This window comes from Phyllobates terribilis, unplaced genomic scaffold (assembly GCF_046119375.1).
Source record: "Phyllobates terribilis strain yellow unplaced genomic scaffold, ASM4611937v1 Scaffold_1__5_contigs__length_1240528914, whole genome shotgun sequence".
NCBI classification, from domain to species: Eukaryota; Metazoa; Chordata; class Amphibia; order Anura; family Dendrobatidae; genus Phyllobates; species Phyllobates terribilis.
In genome coordinates, this window is record NW_027362761.1 from 400,253,782 (window position 1) to 400,267,165 (window position 13,384).

At 40.8% G+C, this 13,384-nt stretch overlaps 1 protein-coding gene across 4 annotated transcripts in view; it reads right to left on the minus strand.

Moving 5' to 3' along the window:
• The window catches only part of SNX24 (sorting nexin 24), a 187,432-nt gene that overhangs the window by 51,967 nt on the left and 122,081 nt on the right, over window positions 1-13,384 (minus strand). For all 4 annotated transcript variants that reach the window (XM_073676834.1, XM_073676842.1, XM_073676826.1 and 1 more), the window contains one exon: window positions 5,873-5,977. In XM_073676834.1, the coding sequence (XP_073532935.1) occupies window positions 5,873-5,977 (105 nt within the window). The remainder of the gene's footprint in view (window positions 1-5,872; window positions 5,978-13,384) is intronic.

Consider the following 13,384-nt stretch of genomic DNA (forward strand, 5'->3'; position numbering starts at 1 on the left):
CTGGGGAATTAATATCAGCTAAGTAATTGGAAAGAATTAGCAAGAGAAATATACATTAATCTTTACTAGTTACATTAATGAAAAGGAGCTGTGCTTTTGCTTAGTCTTGAGTTTCACGCTAGAAAAACTTTTCACCTGTAGGATAGTGGAGCCCAAATGTACGAGAAATAAAGACGGGGGGGTGCACATGGAGCCTACTAGTGATATGCTAATATAGAATAATATTTAATACACTTTTGTAGATTCTACTATTTAAAACATCAGATCCTGTTTTTGCCAGGAGTGCACATATGTTTGCACTACATAACATTCCTGCATTAGCCTCTGTTCACACCAATATGACGGCTTGCAGGAATCAGAGCCGGGCCGCAGGAATCAGTGCCTGCATGTACAATTGCAGCCAGGTAGATTTCTCTATATAGCTTGAAGATTAGGTCGGGTATTATAGGGAGAAACCGAACAAGTCGGACATCATTCCCCGACAGCTTTTTCCTGCACCGCTCTAGTTGGTTAACAGGTTTCTCCCATGTGTGTACTTACGGTGAGAGTTATCAATCACCTGGAGTGGTGTCAGGAAAAGTTGGCCGAGGCGGCACCGGACTTCTCTGGTCTTTGCCTATGGTCCTTGACCAAATCTTCAAACAATAAAGAGAATATATCTGGCTGCAACAATGCAGCCCGGCTCTGATTCCTGCTGCCCGTGACTTGGGCACCATGAATCAGATGACAGATTCCCTGTCATTTCTGAGCAATGTTTGTTTTGCGGCTTTATTAAGAATAAATTATGGCCAGGTCAGATGAGTGATGAAGATAGCGGAAAGTGAGAGCAGATATGGGGAAAATTTACCATAAACCTGCAAGACTAAGTTGTGTGAAATTTAGAGATGCGTGCCTCTTAATTTGGCGCATCTTTGGCCGACCTGTAACTGCCATATACAGTGGGTACGGAAAGTATTCAGACCCCTTTAAATTTTTCACTCTTTGTTTCATTGCAACCATTTGGTAAATTCTAAAAAGTTCATTTTTTTCTCATTAATGTACACTCTGCACCCCATCTTGACTGAAAAAAAACAGAAATGTAGAAATGTTTGCAAATTTATTAAAAAAGAAAAACTGAAATATCACATGGTCATAAGTATTCAGACCCTTTGCTCAGTATTGAGTAGAAGCCCCCTTTTGAGCTAGTACAGCCATGAGTCTTCTTGGGAATGATGCAACAAGTTTTTCACACCAGGATTTGGGGATCCTCTGCCATTCTTCCTTGCAGATCCTCTCCAGTTCCATCAGGTTGGATGGTGAACGTTGATGGACAGCCATTTTCAGGTCTCTCCAGAGATGCTCAATTGGGTTTAGGTCAGGGCTCTGGCCGGGCCAGTCAAGAATGGTCACAGGGTTGTTCTGAAGCCACTTCTTTGTTATTTTAGCTATGTGTGGCATTGTCTTGTTGGAAGGTGTACCTTTGGCCAAGTCTGAGGTCCAGAGCACTCTGAAAGAGGTTTTCATCCAGGATATCTCTGTACTTGGCAGCATTCATGTTTCCTTCAATTGCAACCAGTCGTCCTGTCCATGCAGCTGAAAAACACCCCCATAGCATGATGCTGCTACCACCATGTTTCACTGTTGGGATTGTATTTGGCAAGTGATGAGCAGTGCCTGGTTTTCTCCACACATACCGCTTAGAATTATCACCAGAAAGTTCTATCTTCGTCTCATTAGACCAGAGAATCTTATTTCTCATAGTCTGGGAGTCCTTAATGTGTTTTTGAGCAAACTTTATGCAGGCTTTCATATGTCTTGCACTGAGGATAGGCTTCCGTTGGGCCACTCTGCCATAAAGGCCCGACTGGTGGAGGGCTGCAGTGATAGTTGACTTTGTCGAACTTTCTCCTATCTCCCTACTGCATCTCTGGAGCTCAGCCACAGTGATCTTCGGGTTCTTCTTTACCTCTCTCACCAAGTCTCTTCTCCTACGATTGCTCAGTTTGGATGGACAGCCAGGTCTAGAAAGACTTCTGGTGGTCCCAAACTTCTTCCATTTAAGGATTATGGAGGCCACTGTGCTCTTAGGAACCTTGAGCAATGCAGAAATTCTTTTGTAACCTTGGCCAGATCTGTGCCTTGCCACAATTCTGTTTCTGAGATCCTTGGGCAGTTCCTTTGAGCTCATGATTCTCATTTGGTCTGACATGCACTGTGAGCTGTGAGGTCTTCTATAGACAGATGTGTTCCTTTCCAAATCAAGTCCTATCAGTTTAATTAAACACAGCTGGACTCCAATGAAGGAGTAGAACCATCTCAAGGAGGATCACAAGGAAATGGACAGCATGTGACTTAAATATGAATGTCTGAGCAAAGGGTCTGAATACTTATGACCATGTGATATTTCAGTTTTTCTTTTTTAATAAATTTGCAAACATTTCTACATTTCTGTTTTTTTCAGTCAAGATGGGGTGCAGAGTGTACTTTAATGAGAAAAAAAAGAACCTTTTAGAATTTACCAAATGGCTGCAATGAAACAGAGTGAAAAATTTAAAAGGGGTCTGAATACTTTCCGTACCCACTGTATCTCTGCTACAATGTACAACAGTTTTCTGATGTACATTTTAGTAAATCTGCTGTGCATTGGTTGAAAACTTTTGTTTATATGCCCCTTACATTTTTAAGAAAAGAGCAAAAAGTTGCAAAGTTTTTCTGCAAATATTGACAGATTTGAAAGGTTTTTTTTATGACAGACATCTGGTAATATTTCTAATTGAAAGCAAGGAAGAAGAAGGCATCAGAACATACATAACAACAGAGGTGTAAGCGTACAGGTTAGGCAGATACAGAGAAGGATCACATGCACATTAGAGAAAAGTCTTTAGGATGAGCCAGCCGTACAGGCTGTCCATACACGTTAGATGGCTCTTGGCTGTACCATCATTTTGCAGACAGCTTCCTCACCTGACTCCCCCATATACAGGAACGCCATTCTCCGCAGGGCACTCCTGTGTGCTCTATGAGACAGGATCACCAGCTGCAACCAAAAGGATGGAGCGACTGAATTCCAACCACCCAATCCTGAAGTCCCCAAACAATCTGTCTGGGGACATTCGAAAAGGCCCCCATGTACATTAGATGGTCAGTCGAACACATTGAAATAAGCTGGTTCCAATGCCTTAAAGATGTTGTCCACTATTTGAGCAACTCCTTCTCATACCCTACACTTGGCCCCGATAAAATAAAGCTTATAGTCACCTCCCATGTCGGCGCCATTCCAGAAGTGTCGGGAGCCCCAGGAATGCAAGTGCCGTGTGGTTGATATGACACGCGAGCCCGGTGCCCAATCAGTGCCGGCGTCACTGTCCTCGCCGTAGGACAAATCGAACATCAAGAGGAAGTCCGGACTGAGACTGCTCTATCACTTCCTCTTGATGCTTGATTTGTCCTAAGGCGTGGACAATGACGTAAGCGCTGATTGGACGCTGGGCTCACGAGTCATATCAACCACATGAGAGACCCGGGACCGCGAGTGCAGACACCGCTGAAACGGCGCCGGCATGGGAGGGAAGTATAAGCTTTTTTATTTTATCGGCGCCAAAGATTTAGATCAAGAAAGGGGTTGTCCTAGTCGTGGACAACCCCCTGAAGGTGTATGGGAGAATTAAAGCTCGGCCGACCCAAGTGTGGAAGCAAATGGGGGAGTTGGGAGAAATGGCTGTGTACCAAATGAGCCTTAAGCTGGCAGTTATCCAACGTGCATGGGCACCTTTACACCTCTGCTTACAAAAAGTAACTGCATCATTGTTGCATCTAGTTAGCAGAATTACCTTTCCTTAACAGCAGGTATATAAAAAAAAAAAAATTAACTTTATTTAAACATATTTTAAGGCTCAAACACATGTTAATGCAGTTTGTGCAGAGCCTGTATAGTTGACTGCATTTGGACTTCCATTATTTTGGGGCAGTAACCATATGAGACACCCATTCCTCTCTTAAAATAAATGCTGATAATTAACCACCAGAAGAAGGCACACCAGCCGAAACGCGTGTTGGGGAAGTGGCACCCTCGTTCAAGCTGGTAAATGACTGTGTGCATTTGTTTATGCATACAATAGCTGACCTTTTGCTCTTATAGCGTTGTGCTTCATGTCTTGCTGCATTACTGTCATCTGCTTTATCATGGCACTTTATCACTTCATTCAGTGAAGTACCGTATATACTTCTTTACAGTAATATATTAGTCATTGTGACTCCTACTATGTAATGCCTCAACGTTACTTATTTCTTATTTATTTTCTTGTATGCTATATACATCTTATATAGACCTGGCTGAGCTTTGGGGCTAACGTTCACCTATTGCCATATATTAACCCACCCACTATTGCAATTAGTTTTTATTGTTCTTCGCACTAATAAAAGTGACTGTTAATATAGTTCTGTGTGCACTTTCTTGTATACCGTATACAGTACTGGCTCAAAGATATTGATGGATGCCGTATTACAGCACCAGGTAAACTAGCCATGTATGCAAGGTTTTAAATGCACATCCTACTCTTAATATTTGAAGATTTGTTTTTATTTTTTATGGTTTAACAATACCACACTGTAATGTAAGAACATTACCACAGTCTAATATAAAAGAGCATCCTGAACAGAGAGAAAATAAGACCGCACCTGTGAGACAGCGGGTGTTTTAGTTAAGACCCCATCTAATCTGAACTCAAGCGGTTGGCTCTTCGTGGCTCTAGAAGACATGAATTCATCCTATAAACTCCATCCAGCTGATATACACGATGATGGATTCGAGTTATTAACTGATCAGGAAGAGATGGATGGTCGTCTGCTCCCGCTAATCTACATCATCATCTTGATTCATTTAAAGATAGGCCGTGCACTTAACAAGAGCAGTTAAGGTTCCGATAGAATCAGCCGTATAATCTGAACCGCTGCGCTGAGCCCAAATCAATCAATACATTCACTTGCACGGGAAAAGGACTGTTAAGTACTAACAACTGGAGCCATTAATATTATTTAACACAACGTCCAAAGTTTTTAATAAGAGTGGAGAAGAGGCAAGTATTTTCTGCCGGATCAGATACCGCTGTATAAAAACATTTCAGTTCCGATGTATCCTCCTCAATGAGATGTGCTTTTAGCCTCCATTATCACAGAAAAACAAAACACTGCTCCGCAGGGAGAACCCAATTCAATTTTGTCTTCTATTTTTCTATTTAAACAGCGTTACAAAGGAAATCAATGCAGATAATTGCAAGAAAAAGCGGATCGGCAATTTTTCACATGTATCAAAGAACAGAAAGGACTATGGAATTTTAGCGACCAAGACTGTGTGCGGCATGTAATGTACCATAGATACATTTCCACCCAAGTCTACACAGAGTATTCTTAGATATTATATGTGACCTAATATGCTGAATGCCTATTAACCACTTTAATGCCAGCCATAATTAATTACTTTTTTTTCTAAAACCTAACCTTACATAGTAAATTCAGAATTTAATGGGTTAGGCCTGTAATGTGGATTTCATGGGCTTCTCTGATAAATGTTAGATCATTGTGAGCTACACTGCTGGTTCGGTGAGGGGGTAGAGTCCCCAATTCCTACTCACCAGCATGACAATCATGGGAAGATTATTTGGAGAAACAGCCAAGCATTCGTCCTGAGGAACATCCAGACACACTGCTGTTTCCCTAACTTCTATAGAGTTTTATGGAGTTGAATGACCTACTGCAGCGCCATACCGCTCAGGGCTGACCTTATCCTGTGTAACACTTGGTTGGGATGTCCGTGACCTTAGAGAGTACTTGTTTGGGAGACGCAGTGAAATACTGTTCAGTATAGTCCCTGGATGTAAACAACACACCATTTTACCTGCAAGTATGACTCAAGTCCTTGCCGCCTCTGCTCCAGCACTTTAGGGATCCAGTTCCTTACATGCTTTGATGGCATCTCTGGAGTTTTAATACTCTTCTTCAGCTGTAGAAAATATTACATGCATTTAAAGTCACCCATCAATTAGCACTAACCCTTTCTTTAAAAAGAGAATTTTAGAAAATGTATCTAATTCCCTAATAGAATTATTATTAATGAAATCAATGGCAGTGATAAAAAAAATACAGCAGGTCAGCTGTGGTGAACCTTAAATTCATGGCGGGTTCAAGCCAACCAGGAAATAGACCATTTAAGCACATCCTACTAATAACCTACTTTAGGCTGTGTAAGAGGGCATCTGTCAGTAGGATCGAGCCTCCTAAGCCGTCTATATGGGCACGCAGATCATGGGGAGCTGAATAGGACACCTTGCAACCTGCAATCTCATGTCTTATTCCAGAGAAATCCGCAAACTGTAGCTTTTATTGGTACTACTTTGGAATATATATGATTTTTTGATCACTTATTTAATATTTTGTGAGAGAAGATTAATAGAAAGCAGTTTTTCATATTTTTACGCCATTCACTATGCACAATAAATGAGAATATATATTTTTAGTTGCTGTGATAGCAAATATGTCTGTTGTTTTCTTTTCGTTTTTTTTTTAAATAAAACTTTTTTTTATTAATAAACCTGGGATTTGGGTTTTTTATATTTATATATTTTTTTACACTTAAAAAGATATATTCAAGGAAACTTGCATAGGCGATCCTTTGATCACATTGATAATACACTGTACTACTCATGTACTATTGTGCATTATCTAACCAGTCAGTGACTAACTGACAGCCAGCCTATCAGGCCCTGTTTCCAGGAGAATCTGATTGGCTGAGGGATACAGCAGACATGAAGGCCATTGTTAGACTTATTTGTTCCCATAGCAACCATCGGCACTCCGCCATCACACTGCAGGGTTGTCGATGGGCTGACGAGGGGAAGAACCTTTGTCAAACTCCTCACTTGTCACTGTTACTACTGACAATGGTATGTGAGGGGTTCAAGTGCTGGGACCTAATATTTGCCCCATCCCAGCACATGAAGCAAGACCTCAGCTGTGTATAACAGCCGACTCCGGAAACAGATGGCACAGGCACAACTCTTGAGCTGCTTGTGCCATCTCGCTGATATTTCACCTTGCTTCTTTCGGGGGCTGAAGAAGCGATGGCCCCTGGAAGAAGTGAGGTGAAACGCACGTCGGGGTGAGAGGGCCCTGTGGCTGACAAAATTATACTCTCCATTATTATACGGTAATCTGACCTCTTATCTTTATGGGATTTGATCCTTAAACTTGCGGTCCACAAATTCCTAGGCATTAGGATGCACTTTATAGTTGATAGTACTCAGTAGCATCCAGTAGCATTTGAGGAATCAGATATGGGCTATGTGCAATAAGATATTCTTATTATGGTATTAAATCCAGTTAAATCTATTTATTAATGAGTTTTTGGTACTTATGGTATTGAGCATTAAATTAAACGAGGAATATACCTTTACTTTTTTGATGTAGCGGGATTTATCCATAATGAATATTGGGGGTTAATGGAGAATTATTAACGCTTAAATTCTCTTATAAATATGCAGCAATTTCTTCTGTTGGAGATATAGATAGATGGATATATACATATATAATTATTTGATCCCTTGCTGTTTTTGTAAGTTTGCCCACTGACAAAGACATGAACAGTCTATAAATTTAAGGGTAGGTTAATTTTAACATTGAGAGATAGAATATCCCCCAAAAAATCAAGAAAATCACATTGTATAAATTAGATAAATTTATTTGCATTTTGCAGTGAGAAATAAGTATTTGATCCCCTACAAACCATTATGAGTTCTGGCTCCTACAGACCAGTTAGACGCTCCTAATCAACTCGTTACCTGCATTAAAGACCGCTGTCTTACATAATCACCTGTATAAAAGACTCCTGTCCACAGAATCAATTAATCAGTCATACTCTAACCAGGGCTGTGGAGTCGGTAAGCCAAACCTGCGACTCCGACTCCTCAATTTCCCTTACACCGACTCCGACTCTGACTCCACGACTCCCACATATATTGCTTATATTTAAGTGAAAAGTTTATTGTAGTACAATGTGAACATCAGACATTTAATCATTTTTATGATACAATAATCAAGATATTTAGATAGAATATAATGATGGATAGCTGGAGGGATAGATGAATAGATAGATAGATAGAGGGATGGATAGAGAGAGGGATGGATGGAGGGATAGATGGAGGGATAGATGGAGGGATAGACAGATGACAGCTACAGACAGCAAATAGTACATTGCACATATAGTTCACACACATTGTACAGAGAGCACATAATAATCACCTACAATATTAGCATTAGTTACCTTCCTGTGACAGAGATGAGCAATAGTACTTTCACTTTCTCCAGCACGGGGCCCAGGAATCGGATCCTGTGCAGGGCAGGCACCCCTCCCCCTCCTCTCTCTGGTGAAGACGGCAGAAGACAGGACAGAGGAGGGGAGATTGCCCCCTGCAGACTGGAGCCAGTGCAGGACGGGAGCACTGCAGCATACAAGTGAGTTTTGATAGGTGCATGCCCCTGCTTCTGGGGGGGGGGCAGCTGCCCCCCTGCCCCTCGCTGGCTACAGCCATGATTCACACACAGCGTTTTTGCGGATCCGTTTTTTGCAGTAAAATGCAGTGTCTCTGGGCATCCCAGCAAAGTCAATGGGTTTCAAGATATGAAATTCAGACACATCGTTTTGTGAGGATCCGTTTTTGGGCTCAAAAACAGATCCTCACAAAAATGAGCATGTCAGCTTGTTCGGCGTTTTTCTAATCTGCTTTTGCTATTGAAAACATTATCTATGAGCTCAAAAACCTTTCAGGTGATGCGGTTATTTAAAAAGCTGATGTGCTTTTGCAGCTGAAAAACGTATCCTCAAAAAACGCAGCAAAAACGCTGTGTGTGAATGTAGCCTTAGATCAGGAATAGAACAGCCATTTATAGGACATTTCATAACTTTCCTAAATTCCTATGAAAAAATTTTCCCCACAAACTGCATTGATCTACTGCACCCAATTTATTATATATTTTAGGAGTCGGAGTCGGTCCATTTTATACAGACTCCGACTCCACAGCCCTGACTCTAACCTCTACAACATGGGCAAGACCAAAGAGCTTTGTAAGGATGTCAGGGACAAGATCATAGACCTGCACAAAGCTGGAATGGGCTACAAAACCATAAGTAAGACGCTGGGTGAGAAGGAGACAACTGTTGGTGCAATAGTAAGAAAATGGAAGAAATACAAAATGACTGTCAATCGACATCAATCTGGGGCACCATGCAAAATCTCACCTCGTGGGGTATCCTTGATCATGAGGAAGGTGAGAAATCAGCCTAAAACTACACAGGGGGAACTTGTTAATGATTTCAAGGCAGCTGGGACCACAGTCACCAAAAAAAACATTAGTAAAACATTACGCCTTAAAGGTTTAAAATCCTGCAGTGCCCGCAAGGTCCCCCTGCTCAAGAAGGCACATGTGCAGGCCCGTCTGAAGTTTGCCAATGAACACCTGGATGATTCGGTGAGTTATTGGGAGAAGGTGCTGTGGTCAGATAAGACAAAAATTGAGCTCTTTGGAATTAACTCAACTCGTCGTGTTTGGAGGAAGAGAAATGCTGCCTATGACCCAAAGAACACCATCCCCACTGTCAAGCATGGAGGTGGAAACATTATTTTTTGGGGGTGTTTCTCTGTTAAGAGCACAGGACTACTTCACCGCATCAATGGAAGAATGGATGGAGCCATGTATTGTAAAATCCTGAGTGACAACCTCCTTTCCTCCACCAGGACATTAAAAATGGGTCGTGGCTGGGTCTTCCAGCAAGACAATGACCCAAAACATACAGCCAAGGCAACAAAGGAGTGGCTCAAAAAGAAGCACAGTGAGGTCATGGAGTGGCCTAGCCTGTCTCCAGACCTTAATCCCATAGAAAACTTATGGAGGGAGTTGAAGCTCCGAGTTGCCAAGTGACTGCTATGCTTGTCAACAAGGGTTTTGCCACCAAGTATTAAGTGTTGTTAGCCAGAGGGATCAAATACTTATTTCTCACTGCAAAATGCATATAAATTTATCGAATTTATACAATGTGATTTTCTTGATTTTTTTGGGGATATTCTATCTCTCAATGTTAAAATTAACCTACCCTTAAAATTATAGACTGTTCATGTCTTTGTCAGTGGGCAAACTTACAAAAACAGCAAGGGATCAAATAATTATTTCCTAATATATAGATAGATATAATTATCTATCTATCTATCTATCTATCTATATATATAATTACATGTTGGTATCTATTGAGATGTTTAACCTTTGAGACTTGGAGTTTATAAGATTAATTCATTTGTATATTCTGCCACAGTGCCCTCTTTGAGGCATTACTGCTTTTTCAATTTTTTTTGTTCTTTTCATTATTCTATGTTTTTATATATATATACTAATAAAGTTGAATTTTTAATATTTTACATGGAATGCTTCTCTTTTCGCGGGAATACTTCTAGTTCTGAAAAATGGTTAGAGATTACTGTTGGAAGTGCCATACTGATATCTGGACCCTTTCCTGAGATATCTAATAAAAGGAAACTTGTCAGACGATTCAAGAATACTTAGCAGATCTGACCAGTCCGGCTCTGCCCCCGGCCAGCTCTTCACAGCGCTGCTCTCGCCTCATGTACAGTTGAAACCAGAAGTTTACATACAATATTTAAAAAGACACATATGCATGTTTTTCTCAATATCTGACATGAAATCAGAATATTTTAGGTCAATTAGGATTACTATAATTTTTAATATTTACCAAATGCCAGAATAATGAGAGAGAATGCAGTAAGTAATAAAAATGCCTTAAAACAAAGTCAAAAGTTTACATACACTAAGATTACTAAGATGTCTTTAAACTGCCCGTATGATGATGTCATGTGTTTGGAAGCTTCTCATGATTTTTTTTGGCAACATCTGAGTTAATTAGAGACACACCTGTGGATGTATTTTAATGCACACCTGAAACACACTGCTTCTTTGTGTAGCATCATGGGAAAGTCTAAAGAAATCAGCCAATATATCAGGAAGAGAATTGTGGACTTGCACAAGTCTGGCTCATTCTTGGGTACAATTTCAAGATACCTGAAGGTGCCTTGTTCATCTGTACAAACAATTATACGCAAATACAAACAAGATGGGAATGTCCAGCCATCATACCGCTCAGGAAGGAGACGGATTCTGTGTCCCAGAGATGAATGTGCTTCGGTCCGACATGTGCATATCAACCCAAGGACAAAAGCAAAAGACATTGTGAAGATGATGGTGGAAGCTGGTAAGATGGTGTCAATATCCACAGTGAAATGAGTACTGTATCAACATGGGCTGGAAGGTCACTCTGCCAGGAAAAAGCCATTACTCCCAAAGAAACATAAAAAGTCAGATTAATGTTTGCAAATGCACACAGGAACAAACCTTAATTTTTGGAGACATTTCCTGTGGTCTGATGAAACTAAAATGTAACTTTTTGTGCATAATGAACATCCTTACGTTTGGAGGAAAAAGGGAGAAGCTTGGAAGCCTAAGAACACCATCCCAACTGTGAAACATCGGGGTGGCAGCATCATGTTGTGGGGTTGTTTTGCTGCAGGAGGGACTGGTGCACTTCACAAAATAGATGGCATCATGAGAAAAGAAGATTATGTGGCAATACTGAAGCAAAATCTCAAGACCTCAGCCAGGAAGTTAAAGCTTGGGTGGAAATGGGTCTTCCAAATAGACAATGACCAAAGCATACTGCCAAAATGGTAAAGTGGCTTAAAGATAACAAGGTCCATGTTTTGGAGTGGCCATCACAAAGCCCTGATCTCAATCCTGTTGAAAATTTATGGGCAAAGCAGAAAAGACAGGTGCGAGCAAGTGACCTACAAACCTGGATCAGTTACACCAGTTTTGTCAGGAGGAATGGGCCCAAATTCCGACCAATTATTGTGAGAAGCTTGTGGAAGGATATCCCAAACGTTTGATCCAAGTCATTCAGTTTAAGGGCAATGGTACCAAATACTAATGAAATGTATGTAAACTTTTGACTTTGCAGTAAGTAATAAATATGCCTTAAACATTCTCTCTCATTCTGGCATTTGGCAAATATTAAAAAATATGGTAATTCTAATTAACCTAAAACAGGAAAGGTTTATTCTGATTTCATGTCAGTTATTGAGAAAAACATGCATATGTGTCTTTTTATTACATTGCTCCAACCCAAGCACACTCAGGCATGGGATTGGTCCTAACGGCAGCGGTATCTTTTAGCAGGACACTGAGTTCTGCCACACAACAAAAGTTCAGGAATGGTTTGAAGAACATGACAAAGAGTTGAAGGTGTAGACTTGGCCTCCAAAATCTCCATATCTTAATCTGATCCACCATATGTGGGCTGTGCTGGAAAAGCAAGTCTGATCCATGGAGATCGCACCTTACAAGACAGGACACCTTTAGAGGGCTTGTGGAGTCCACCACCCAGGTCAGAGCGGTTAGGCTGGTGGTTTTAACGCTGTAACTGTGTAATCTATCAGATCCTTGGTACCTGATTGTATTTTAGCTGTAATATAAATAAAGGGAAAAAATGCACTGCCTCCATAACAACCATTCAGAAATCTCCACTTCATGCCTGACCTCAACGCAGCAGCTCCTAGCCTCTATGGAATTTACAGTCTGAGGTCTTTTTCATTACTTATCAGTGTCAAGGCAAAAACTCTAAATCCTTTCCCTTCACTTTATAAAGGTGTCAAGCTTTCAGTCGGCCATCATCACAGCTGTTGGCGTCCATGACAGAGCACGTGGGCGAGTGATGAATTACACTGGATGGAGAACAACAGTCATGGAACAACACAGGTGTCCTGTATGGACGATCATCACAATCGTGTTAGATTTATATGAGAGGTTCCATATTTATATGTGGTATTATAAGGCATTAATAGCAACTCTTACCTTTTTCTACTAAATTCTTCCATTTTAACATCATCTATAAAACTACAATTCTGTGATGTCCTGAGTGTTCTTGCTTTGTGGCAGCCTGTATAGTGACAGTGGTAAAAGAGCATGTGTCCGCTAATGGGTCTTCCTATTACAATGGATATCTATGAAATTCCCGAATATATTAGCATTTTTAGATACATGTTAAAGCCTTGTGCAGTTAGGTTCAGTATGTCTTCTGCCATCCCAGAGAACATCAGAGCACTGCTGGTGTAAGGCCATGTTCACACGGTCAGTATTTGTAAGCCAAAACCAGGTGAGGAACAATCAGAGGAAAAGTATAATAGAAACTCGTCACCACTTCTGAATTTATCACCTACTCCTGGGTTTGGCTTACACATACTGATGGAAAATACTGAACGTGTGAACGTGGCCTAATAGGAATGACCGTCTACTG